The sequence below is a fragment of the Urocitellus parryii genome, chromosome 6 (assembly GCF_045843805.1).
Source record: "Urocitellus parryii isolate mUroPar1 chromosome 6, mUroPar1.hap1, whole genome shotgun sequence".
In the NCBI taxonomy this organism is placed as follows: domain Eukaryota; kingdom Metazoa; phylum Chordata; class Mammalia; order Rodentia; family Sciuridae; genus Urocitellus; species Urocitellus parryii.
In genome coordinates, this window is record NC_135536.1 from 116,141,131 (window position 1) to 116,154,003 (window position 12,873).

The following is a 12,873-nucleotide window of genomic DNA, read 5'->3' on the forward strand; positions in this document are numbered from 1 at the left end:
TCCAAAGGATATTTTGCATGTGGTTTCCCATTTTCCCATTTTTCAATTTTTCTGATGCCAGACTCTGTTTCCTAGAACATGATTTTATTTTATCTTTCTTGGCAGCATTGATATTTCGCCTGGAAGGAAACATTCAGGAATCCCTAGAACTCTTCCAGACATGTGCGATTCTTAACCCTCAGTGTGCTGATAACCTCAAGCAGGTGGCCAGATCTTTGTGAGTATTGGCAGCCTGGAGACCCTAAGGAAGTCATGGAATACAATGTAAAATGCATTCTTAGGCTGAGCCTGCTGCTGGCAGACTGATACAGTGGAGGAAAGTGGCTTGATAGGTATAATGGGATTCATTTGAAGAGTGTGGATTAACCTTGATATTTGAGAAAAAAAGATAAAGTAGTATCAAATAACTAAGTATTTTGCCAGGTGTGATTGTATGTGCCTGTAATCCCAGCAATTTGGGAGGCTCAGGAGGGAGAATTTCAGCTTTGAGGCCAGACTGAGCAATTTAGTGAGACCCTCTCTGGAAATGGTCAAAATAAAAAATAAAAAGGCTGGGGATATAGGTTACTGATAGAGTGCCTCTGGATTTAATTCTGAGCACTGGGGGAAAACAAACCCACCCCAAAACAAATAAACAAAAATACTACCGAAACCAGATATTGTAGTCATTGTGCATTCTAATTTGAAGAACAGTCATACTGCTTATCACATAAATAACACCATCTTGTACCTTAAGTCCTCTAATCATATTGGCAACCCATGGAATTTTCCTGGTCTGCTCCTCAACACTTATTATGATACTTGACACAGAGAAGTATTTTAGTATTTGTTGTATGGATGCCCTAAAGTTTTCTAAGTGGAAGTAATCTCCAAAATATTTATAAGGTGTCAGATTCTCCTTTTCCAGAGTAGTAGTGTTCATTAGGGTTCCCTCCTTCATTTTCTTCCCTACATTGTCATTTATGCCTCCACTGTTTTTACATAGAGGCAGGTTTTCCTGTTCATGATCCAATATCAAGGAAAAATGATGATGTTGATAAATGATGGCAGCTCTTGCTTAATTTTATATCATTTGTCTTGTTTCTTTTTCGGTCTATATTTATAGTACATTATAGAAAAAAAATAATAGAACACTTTCACCAAAATTGGTGTATAATGAGATGAAGGCTTTGGAACAGCTGCCAGTGCAGTGCTTATCAGGACAGCTTCTGCTGTTGGTGTGCAGCAGCCTGCCTAGCCTTTCTAGCATGACCAGCCCAAGAAAAATGTCTTCTAGAATTTCCAGAGAGTGTAATATGAACAAAATGTGGCACATGCCTGTAACCCTAGCAGCTTGGGTTGCTGAGGCAGGAGGATCGTGAGTTCAAAGCAGCCTCAGTAGCAGCAAGGTGCTAAGCAACTCGGTGAGACCCTGTCTCTAAATTCAAAATAGGGCTGGGGGTGTGGCTCCGTGGTCAAGTGCCCCCTGAGTTTAATCCCTAGTACCTCCCTTCCCCAAAAAAAGTGGGATTAGTGAAGTTAGACTTCTAAGAATTTTGAGGTAATAATTATGGAAAATGCATCTTTTACAGATTTCTTTTGGGAAAACATAAAGCTGCCACTGAAGTGTATAATGAAGCAGCTAAACTGAACCAGAAAGATTGGGTAAGTAGGGAATTTTCAGTAGTGTCTTTTAGTAAGCATGCTAATGGTTCCATTTATGAAATGACTATCATGAGTTATTATAGAATTCTTATATGCCAAAAATGTATATTCTCAAATTTTGTTGATGCTTTTGCTAATTATAGGATCAAAAATCATGTTTCCTCATACTTTGCAGATATTGCTACATGGTTTTCTAAGTGTCATTGTTGCTAGTGAGCAGTTACAGTCTGATTCTTGTTAGTAACTCCACTTTTCTCTCTAGAAACTTTGGAGATTTTCTTTTTATCATTAGCATTTCAAACCATTAGCAATAAGACTAAATGTATTTGATTTATTTATTTCTTCCCCATCTGTTTGACACTCATCTGGCCATTTCATTCTGAAAACCCTTGTTTTTCTTTGGGGTGGGAAAGTTTGAGTAGTTCTCCATTACTTTTATATCTTGGTGATTGTGTCTAATTGTAGCAGAAAATTGGACTAAACAATTGGCTTTGCAAATTAAGGGGTTATTTTTTTTTCTTCATGTAACTAAAGTTCAGGTAAATAGTTGCTGGCATTGATTTGGTGGTCCTAGAATGTCCAGGCTGAGATTTTTTTCAAGTATTTGATGATTCTGGGAGAGCTTGCATTGCATGGGTTTCCCTGAAGTTCCGTTGTCACTATTATTTTTTAAGTGTGTTAAATTTGCCAGTCACTTTTCTTCTGTAGGTTTGAAGATTAAGTTGTTTGAGTCTTTTTTACTCTTTTTTTTTTTTTTTAGTTGTTTTGACTCTTTATGCCATAGAATATTTTACAGCTGAAGACAAAAGTGAAGCTACAAGTAAAGGAAAAATCCAGCTAGGGGTGTAGTTTATTTGTTGGTGCTGGGTTCAATCCTGAGCATCAACAAATACATTTTTAAAATTCATGTACTTTTTAATTAATATTTTCATCAAATTAATGTCTACTATGTACCAGACAGTAAGCTATACTCTGGAGATGCAAAGATGCTATTTCTGACTCATTTGGATAATCATTCCATTGGTACCAGTTAGAAGTGTTCATTTCCCAAATAGCCAGATACTCTCTACTATGCTTTATAAGTGTCTTAGGAAGACTTCTAGCCTTACCTTCTTGGATTTACCAGGATATTCCATGTCTGGCTGCAACAGGATACTAATAATTCTGCCTGACATTATTTTATTTGACTTTTGGAGCAATTCTCTTAAGTAGGGAGAATTTTCACCATTGACAAGTGAGAAGCTGAGGCTTGGAATGACTTGCCAAAGGGCACACAGTGGGCTGGGGATGTGGCTTAAGCGGTACCGCGCTCGCCTGGCATGCGTGCGGCCCGGGTTCGATCCTCAGCACCACATACAAAGATGTTGTGTCCGCCGAAAAATTTAAAAAAAAAAAAAAAAGGGCACACAGTGAGTTAGAGACAGAACCAGTGTTAGAACTCAACCTAGAATCTAGGATTGCTCACTTTAATGCTGGAATCTTTCTACCATACCATCTGCATTTGCAGATGTCTACAGGATTCCTTCACCTCATAAAAGACAGAATTTGACTCTGATTTATTTTGTTTTCCTTTCCAAATTTCCTTTTCTCTTAGTTTGTTTAAGGCATATAGCTGCTTCCCTCGCAAATAATATCTAGAGCAAATGGTTAAAAAAAGGTTAGGGGTTAGTTAACCTTCAGGACATGGAAAGGAGAAGAAAGGCTATATTCTCCCCGATTCTGTCTCCATGTGTACATTTCTATAGCATGATGAAGTGAAAAGTACACAAGTTTTGGAGGCAGGCCAGAGGTCAAGTCCTAGTGTTTTGACATGTGAATTTGATTTGTGAGTTAAGAAAAGTAATTTTTTAAAATGTGAAACATTTATGAGACAATAGGAAAATCTAACCGTAATTGAATGTATGATATAGAGCAGTTAGTAATTTTTGGGGGGTGTGATAGTGGTAGTATAAATGGGTTAAAAAAAAAAGAAACCTCTTTCAGACTTTCAGAAATACATGCTGAAATGTTTTGCTGTTTGTTATTTGGTTATAAAAATAGTAAAAGTAGATGACATATGAATTGGATGAATTCATGGTCATTCCAACTACATTTATATATGATTAGGATATGGAACTAAAAAAGAAGGGAAAAATTCCAGTGCTGATACTTCCTGAATTAATTAAACTTCTTTTTTTTTTTTTTTAAAGAGAGAGTGAGGGGGGGAGAGAGAGAGAGAGAGAGAATTTTTTAATATTTATTTTTTAGTTTTCGGCGGACACAACATCTTTGTTTGTATGTGGTGCTGAGGATCGAACCCCGGGCCGCACGAATGCCAGGCAAGCGCGCTACCGCTTGAGCCATATCCCCAGCCCTAAATAAACTTCTTAACCTCTGTGAGCTTCAGTTTTATTTTCTGTAAAATTGGAAAGATTATACATTGCAGATTTGTTGGAAAAATTTAAATAATATATGCAAAAACATCTGGCATTGAGCCTATTGTATAATAGGTGCTTAATCAGTGATTGATTTTTGTTGTTATTTTAGGAGACTTGGAAAACATTAAACTAGTTGTGTCTAGCACTTGTGGTCCATGTTCCTTGGACAGGGACGCATCCACACTACTAACCGGGGTTCCTTACAATGTTTCCCAAGAGCATTTTCTTCATTCTTTCTTTCTCTAAAGCTACCCTAAATAGAGGAAAGTTCATTATAAAGTTATTTGAGAGATTCCACAACACTTAAGGTCAAGAGTACAAGTTGACTTATAGTGAACTAGAACTAGAATATTGGCAGTTCATCTTTTTTTTTTTTTGCTTCATCTTTTCTTTCTGTATTCAGAGGTTGGCAAATTTTGTTGTTGTTGTTGTTGTTGTTTTTGTAAAGGGCCGCTTAGCTAGGCATGATAGTGCACACCTGTAATCCCAGCTACTCTGGAGGCTAAGGGGAAGAGGATCTCAAATTCAAGGCTAACCTAGGCAACTTAGCAAAACACCATATCATGATAAAAAATTTAAAAGAGCTGGGAGTATAGCCCAGTGGTAAGTGCTTTCTTAGCATGTGTAAGGCCCTGTGTTCAATCCTTAGTGTCTGGGGAAATGGGGTGGGGGTAGGGGGACTGCATCTTAATACAGACTCTATTGTAGCTACTTAGCTCTGCAATTCTAGTGCAAAAGAGCCATACAAAAACAAGAGACTGTGGCTGTGTTCCAATAAAACCTTATTTATAGAAGAGGGCAGGGAATGATTTGGCCCATGGGCCATAGTTTTCTGACCTATGCTTTTTTTGAATTTCTGCAGATCGACTGCAATTACATACATTTTATCATAGTGACCTCCAGATGGCGCTGTCAGCTCCCAAGTCCACATCACCTTGTGAATTTAGTGCTTGCAACTAGCTAGATCTGTTCCAATTGTAGATTCCTAGAAAGAGGATTCTGATTGCTTCAGGTGCCCAGAGATGGACAGAGAGGATTTCTTTAAGGATGGAGCTATGTGGCTAGCAGTCCTCTCAGCAGGAGCTATGAATAGTTTCTTCTAAGAAAAGGGCACAAAGGATGTGGGTAGTGGACAGCTTTTAGAGAAAAAACGGTAGGAAGATGGGCTGGGTGTGTATCTTCAAGGAGCCATGTAGATCCAGGAAGATCACCTATTTATTCTGCTTTTTTCTCTTATTATTTTAATTTAAAAATATATATAAGGGAACTAATTTTGTAGAATACATATATTGATTATATGAACTCTACTTAGAAAAAATACTGTAGTGCCCATTTCAAAGTTTACACTTTGCTCAACAATAACACTCTTGATGCCTTTTGTTTCACTCTAATGCTTAGTATGAATTACACCTAAGCCATTTTCCTTTCTTTGTATGTAGGAAATCTGCCATAACCTAGGAGTTTGCTACATTTATCTGAAGCAGTTCAATAAGGTAATTTATAGAAGGAGTGATGGTGGTTGACTGGAATTTCACTTAAGGGTGTGATTGTGTTGCATAGGTGCCATTGCTCATTTTGTATTCTCTCTAGTGTTTACAGAGCTTTAGGAAATGCACCTTATACATTTATCCCTATGTTAATGCTCATTCATCATTACTCATCTTGTTTTCCCTTGCTTTTGACAAGAAAATGGAAATTTTGGAAATACTATGAATGACAGTGTATTTCCCCCCCCCCTTCTTCTTTCTCTCCACCCCCAGTGTTTGTAGAAACAAATGTTCAGTAGAAACAAATGTTCAATAATACAGATATCAAAAAGTAAACTTTTAAGTCTTAAAGTTGCTCTCACAGCAACTGATTTTAGTTTTTAATGTCACTGAAAATGAATTTTAAATTTAAACTGAATCCGTTTTCTGACAATTTTTAGTTTTAACTTTTAGTTTTGCTTTTTTTTATGATGAGAACTTGTATTTCATTGTGATTAAGCTCTAGGCTCAGAAAGAAATGTATACATATTAATTGAGGAATAGAAGAAATTACTGAGAGACCTGAAAGTTAGTGATAGTGAGATTGGGTAGAGTGTTCTTCATAAAGTTCCCACTTAGTAGTCATGAAGTTTTATTCTCCAGTGCCACCGAGACTGAGACTCTGAATTGGTTAATACCCATTTGACAATGTTCAATTTGACAATGTTTATAAATTGTGTCAATTTATAAACTGGTATAACCTGATGTATCGCTTATGGATATGAAAAGAGTCTACACAGGCTGGGATTGTGGTTCAGCGGTAGAGTGCTCGATTAGCATGGGCATTGTGTTGTGTCTACACCTAAATCTACACCTAAAAAATAAATGTTAAAAAAAAGAGTCTATACATTAACAGTTTTCCTCCTGTGAGATAGATATATATATGAAAAATATATATTTTGTGGGCCCCTTAGGTTTTCTGAATGGATTTACAGTTTTATAGCCTTAGATTTTTCTCTGAGAATATTGTGAGCAGGTACATTTCAATTCATGGGATTATTTTAAGCCAGAGGAGGGTGGGATTGGTCTTTAGTTGGAACTGTACTGATGAGAAGGAGAATTATAGTTAGATTTTACTGTAAAGCTAACAGGCTAAGCAAATATAATACCTGGCAATTATATAAACACTTGTTGAAACAGTGAGTCATAGAACAGTTTTGTCTATCTACTAAGATATAAACTTCCCGAGAAAAAGGAAATCTTAATTGTTACGGCTGTTAACTCTAGTATACCTAGTACCTAAAATAGCCAATATTCCATGAATACTCATTGAGTGAATAAATGAGAATAAGCCATTTATTCATTTATTTTTATATTTTGTACAAATGGAGCACAACTTTTTATTTCTCTAGTTGAATGTGATGTAGAGTCATACCATTTGTGCAATTATACCCATACATAGGGTACCATTTATTCATTTATTTGTCATCACATTGGTGGGGAAAATGAGGCCTACGCTGGGGAAGATTGTATAGTCAGTCAGTGGTGCAGCTAGGATAGAATTTGATGTGGCACTCTACATTGTCCTCTGATGGTCCCCTGCCCTGCCCCGTACAAGGAGTTGAACCCAGGGGCCTTTACGCACTGGGCAACATCCTAGCCCTTTTCATTTTTTATTGGAGATTGGGTCTCACTGAGTTGCTTAGGGCATTGCTAAATTGCTGAGGCTGGCCTTGAATTTGCAATCCTTCTCCTTCAGCCTCCCAAGTTGCTGAGATTACAGGAGTGCGCCACCACACCCAACTGATGTCTCTTTTGACTTACAAAGTATGAGTCATAGATATGAATGCCAAGCAGAAAACTTTCAGAAAGATTAATTATCTTGGAAGAACTCTCCCAGGTGACTGCAGAGGCAGACAGCCTATGTTGCCAGATGTCCTGTCAACAAGGACAGCTTTAGGACTTTTTGGTCTTTGGGTGGTGTGGGCTATTTGCTCTAACATAATATTCCTACATTTGTTCAGCAGGCCATTGTTCTTCCTATGGTGGTGATTTTGTTCTCTTTACTGCATCAAATTTGTTAGGCACAAGATCAGCTGCACAATGCCCTACAGCTTAACAGGCATGATCTGACTTACACAATGCTGGGGAAGATTCACTTGTTGGAGGGAGACTTGGACAAGGCCATAGAAATCTACAAGAAAGCAGTGGAGTAAGTGTGTCTATTACCTTTAGAGCAATGAGAAACTTTAAAAAAATGATAACATGTGAACTCCCAAGCCTAAGAGAAGATATATGTGATTGATTACTACTTATATAAGTTGGAATGAAAGGTAAGCTTAAAGTTTAGATAAGAGCTGCCAGTGAATGGCATCAATAAGGTAGACTGTTTCTTTCTCACCTGTAAAGATGGCTGTTGTAGGCTAGCTGGTAGCTTTGCTCACAAAGCCAACCTGGGATCTAGATTCCTTTGCCTATATGATTAAAGCTGAGATACTGTAATACAACATCCATGTTTCAGGCTACGGTGAAGCGAAGTGGTACTGGAATCTGAATATGGAATGAGCATCTAGTAGTGAGTTTAGGTGACCCACAAATTGCACACATAGTTCCTGCTCTCATTTCATGGTTCAAAATTGGTCAGGAGGAACACATAGCTGCAAGGGAAGTAGGCTGACATATACTCAGCAAGATTTGGGGGTCAGCTGCCAATCTGCCATTCTTTTTTTAAATACTTTATAATAGATTATATATCCAGAGATATTATTAGGGACAAAAATCTCTTAGCTCAGTAATAAATATCTTATTAGCTTGAAACTCATATCTTGTTTTGTTGCTTGGACTTGAACCCAGGGCCTTACACATGCTAGGTGTGTGCTCTACTCCTGACCTATACACCCTTAGCCCCACTATCTTGTTTTTCAAGAACATCACCAGGGCAATCTGAACTGTTGATAACTGAACTAAATGGTTTTCCCATGTTAGTGTTCCATGTTTCTTCTCTAGGGACGCGTTTAAATATAATAGCTGTAAAAAAATGCTTTAAGTGTCTCATTTGTTTAGTCACTTAAAATGTCTGATCTACAGTTCAAGGCCTATTATTCCTGATAATTAGATTCTGAACTAAACTAAGATATCTATTATTATCAATTGCCATGCTAGTAATTTTGTGGTTATTATCAACCACAACACTGTTTTCTGAATTTTCTTCAACAACGCTTTATATCTAAAAAGACAGAAAAATTCCTTGGTAAGCTATAAAGAGAGAAGGCATTTTTCTTTGTTGGTTAGAAGCTAAGATTATGGGGCAAGTAGGAAGGAGCCATGTAACTGTGTTCAGTATCCTGTAGTGATAGGGGCAGCCCTGATTCCTGACCCCTGCCTCATAGAAGTTGGCTGTTCAAAAATAGGGCACATAAATCCCAAGAGGGACATTCTTCTGGTAGTTACTCAAGGATTTAAGTCACTAAATTTCCCAAGGAATAAAAGGGAACAGCTGAGCATTTGGAGTCTCATTGAGAAGGTAGACACCATTCTTTATGACCCACAGTTTTAGAGTGAATAGTCATGTTGTGTGGCGAAATGGCTGCTGCAAGAGTCATAGAAGTTACTCATGTGGCTTGGGGAAAGAAATGAAAATGGGTGTTATTATGGCAGAAAGTGAAAGGCAAGTTCTCATCTAAATTGAGAAAGCTTAGTTTAGCCAGCTCAGGCATCCCTTGGCTGGGGCTTTGACTTATCTGGTTCTGGGATCCTTACCAGTAACCAGCATCTTGCCTCATTTCTTAAGAGGAGGAAACAGGGCCCTTTGGTATTATGACTGTTGAAACTGATGATTCTGTAGTCAGATAGTCTTAACTCAGTGTTGCTTTGGTTTTTGAACAAAGACATATACTAATGATTGAGATATATTTTACTTGAGCCAATATTTACTTCCAAGGGCAGTTCCAAGTTTCTTTCCTAGGCTGTTATGTGTCTTCCTTCTTTTGTTTGACTATTTAGTATGGCTTTATGTTTAATTTGGAGAGTACAACATTAGGGGTTTTGGAATCCTAAACTGACACAGAAAATTATGCTGCCTGGCATCCTGAGCACAGTGAAAACAGAAGAAATCCCACAAAAGGGGACTGGCTTTAAACTATGTGTGTTCCCAACTGACTTGGTGTTTAAAACTTTGTTCTTTAATTGTATCAGTGTAATCAAGAAGGAAAGTCACACAAAATATACCTTAGATTTTTCTTTCTTTCTTTTTTTTGGTACCCAGGATCATAGGATGTTGGCCCTAAGAAAAGAGCCTTGATTTGTTGTTGTTGTTGTTGTTGTTGTTGTTGAGCAATTTTCCCTATAGCCAGGATTCAGATGACTTACTTTTGAAAAAAATTACCAAATTGCCTTCAGAAATTTCCATGTGGAGAAGGAGGTTCAGCAAAATGTCTCAAGTGTTGCACAAGGATAGGTGGCTATGCTTGTATGTCTCTTATAACCATTGTTTCCCTCTGAGCATCTCTATGTTGCAGGTTCTCACCAGAAAACACAGAACTTCTTACAACTTTAGGGTTGCTGTATTTACAGGTAATGAAAATTCCACTCATTCATGCACTGATGTTAGAAATGCTTTGGGGTTTGTGCATACAGTGACTTCTCTGCATTTTGATATTTAGCACATTTTACCAATAGTCACATGGAACACATGAATCTTGTTCTCAGTATTTGATATTCTTTGCTAAAGGAATTAACTTTCTTCATTCAAATCAGTCAATTTTAATTCTGCCTTACTGCAATTATAATTCTTATCTAATAGGAAAAAGCATATATGAGAAACACCTGTCTGGTTTTGGGGACTATTATTTTGGCCTCTGGGGACAAACTGTGATCAAGTTAGCATGGCGCAGGGCATAGGGTAAAGGCTGTTTCTATTGCTCCTTCTTCCTGGCCAGGGTCCTATAGGAAAGAGAGAAGGCAAGGGCAAAGGACACTTTGTCTAGAATAAAGTCTTCACTCCTTCTTTACATTTCTGAGTGTGAATGGAATTGTTTTGGCTCTATCACTTTTCTATATCAGCCTGAGGACCCCGGGCCCAGGGATCTCTGGACTGATGAAGCCCTGCTCACACTGTCAGTTTCTCTGCTCAGCTGATTCTGCCTCCACCACTGCCTCTCTGGTAGCCTTTATGTTTATTTCATTTTTCTTTAAGAGGAACCAGGAGCTTAACCCTCTGTCTCCATGGGCTTTGACTTGTGAGGCTGGCCCCAAAGGACTAGAGGCTAACTAGCTCATTTCCTGCCCAGAGGCATTATGTAGAACAGCATGAGAGTAGCGGAAATGGTTTCTGGCAGATAGATACTTTGATCTTACCTGGAGACAAATCAGTAAAATTTTAAAAGCCCACAAATATGGGGATTTGGGGTTTTCTTTCTTTCTTTGGTATGTTCAACTCTTTTTTTTTCTCTTTGTCAAGAAAAGTCATCAATGATTGGGTGTTTTTGTTCAGGGTGTGGTTGGTTAGATTCCTGAACTGCTATGTTTCCTTTGATATCAATTCTCTGATTGGTTTTTTCAAGCTTGGTGTTTACCAGAAGGCATTTGAACATCTTGGAAATGCACTGACTTACGACCCCACCAACTACAAGGTATTGCAAGCTGTGAAACCCCAGAGCCTTCACATAGATAGTCCCATGGCTCCTAGAAGTGGTCTGACCCTGGAAGACAAGGGTTAGCTTCCATACTGAATACCTGAGAAATTCACTTTTCTTGGGTGGTGCTGGGTATCAAACCTAGGGCCTCGGGAGTGCTAGGAAGCACTACCACTGAGCCACACCTCCAACCCAAGAAATAGATGTTTTTAAAGAATTATAAATAAGACTGTATCATGATGGTCACTTAAACCCATGTGATTCAAGAACAGCCTGGGCAACATAGTGGAACTTTGAGATTTAAAAAAAAAAAAAAGTATATATATATATATATATATATATATATATATATATATATATATATATAATAAAAGGCAGCTTCTTTATTTAAAATTATAATGAAGTGTGGGTGCTGTGCTTCTAAATTAGCACATTTGTTTTAACAGGCCTGCAACCTCAGCATAAAGCAAAATCAGAGGGTTTTTTAGCTTATGTGTTATTTGGGAAATTGATAAAGCTTGCACAGGTATTATCAAAAATAATTATGGTAAAATGACCTTTAGAGAAAGTCAGTGAGATCACAAATTTTGTTAAGATGTGACTTTGGGGTTGAGAAAGAAGATCTCAGGTGGATGAATATCTCTGAGGGAGATGTAGCAAGATAGGGTTATTTATTGACACAAACTCAGTCCTGATTTAGAAAGTCATTAGCCAGACACTGTTGGCTCTCCTCCTTGACTTTTCTTTTGAGAAATGAAAGGGCTGGACTGATGAAGCCTAAAGTTGACTTACCCTTAGTTCTATTGCAGAAGGTATATTTGAGGTGTTTGGAGCACTTGGTGTACCAAATAAGGGCTACAGAGAATAGAATAAAAGCACTATTTACTGAAATACTGACTTCCCTGGATGGAAGTAGGATGGAGCTGAGTAAAGCCAGAGACATTTCATTCTTTCCTCTTTGGGTACAGTGCCAAAGAGAGTCATAGTGTGGTGTACCAGAACATTCCTCAGGAGCACTTGTCACTGTAGCTTCGTATTATTTATGTTTCTAGGAGAAGTTTTTCAGTCTTATCTATATTGATGGCCTGCTGAGTTATCTACATTTAGGAGACTACTTCACTGCCCTCGCCTTTGGGAATAACAGAATTACTAACTTTCCACATGCCATGTTTTTAGGCCATCTTGGCAGCAGGCAGCATGATGCAGACCCATGGGGACTTTGATGTTGCCCTCACCAAATACAGAGTTGTAGCTTGTGCTGTTCCAGAAAGTCCTCCACTCTGGAATAATATTGGAATGTGTTTCTTTGGCAAGAAGAAATATGTGGCAGTGAGTGTCCCTTCACATTCTTTGTCTTCATTCATGTGGTTATTGGGTCTGCTGAGCTTGCTCCACCTTTTCATTGAGTGCCCTCTCTACCCTGCAGGCTATCAGCTGCCTGAAAAGAGCCAACTATTTGGCACCCTTTGATTGGAAGATCCTGTATAATTTGGGCCTTGTCCATTTGACCATGCAGCAGTATGCATCAGCTTTCCATTTCCTCAGTGCAGCCATCAACTTCCAGCCCAAGATGGGGGAGCTCTACATGCTCTTGGCTGGTAGGAGACATTATTTATATGGAAACCTCTTCTTATGGTCTATAATGAGGGAAAAATGAACTAGAATCAGTGGCTAAATATCCCATAAAAGAAAGGAAAGACAGTGGAATGAATC

At 38.2% G+C, this 12,873-nt stretch overlaps 1 protein-coding gene across 4 annotated transcripts in view; it reads left to right on the forward strand.

Moving 5' to 3' along the window:
• Bbs4 (Bardet-Biedl syndrome 4) overlaps positions 1 to 12,873 on the forward strand; it is a 67,007-nt gene that overhangs the window by 50,136 nt on the left and 3,998 nt on the right. For all 4 annotated transcript variants that reach the window (XM_026387744.2, XM_026387745.2, XM_026387742.2 and 1 more), the window contains 8 exons: positions 106 to 217; positions 1,572 to 1,644; positions 5,501 to 5,554; positions 7,612 to 7,739; positions 10,045 to 10,099; positions 11,089 to 11,157; positions 12,337 to 12,489; positions 12,587 to 12,758. In XM_026387744.2, the coding sequence (XP_026243529.1) occupies positions 106 to 217; positions 1,572 to 1,644; positions 5,501 to 5,554; positions 7,612 to 7,739; positions 10,045 to 10,099; positions 11,089 to 11,157; positions 12,337 to 12,489; positions 12,587 to 12,758 (816 nt within the window). The remainder of the gene's footprint in view (positions 1 to 105; positions 218 to 1,571; positions 1,645 to 5,500; positions 5,555 to 7,611; positions 7,740 to 10,044; positions 10,100 to 11,088; positions 11,158 to 12,336; positions 12,490 to 12,586; positions 12,759 to 12,873) is intronic.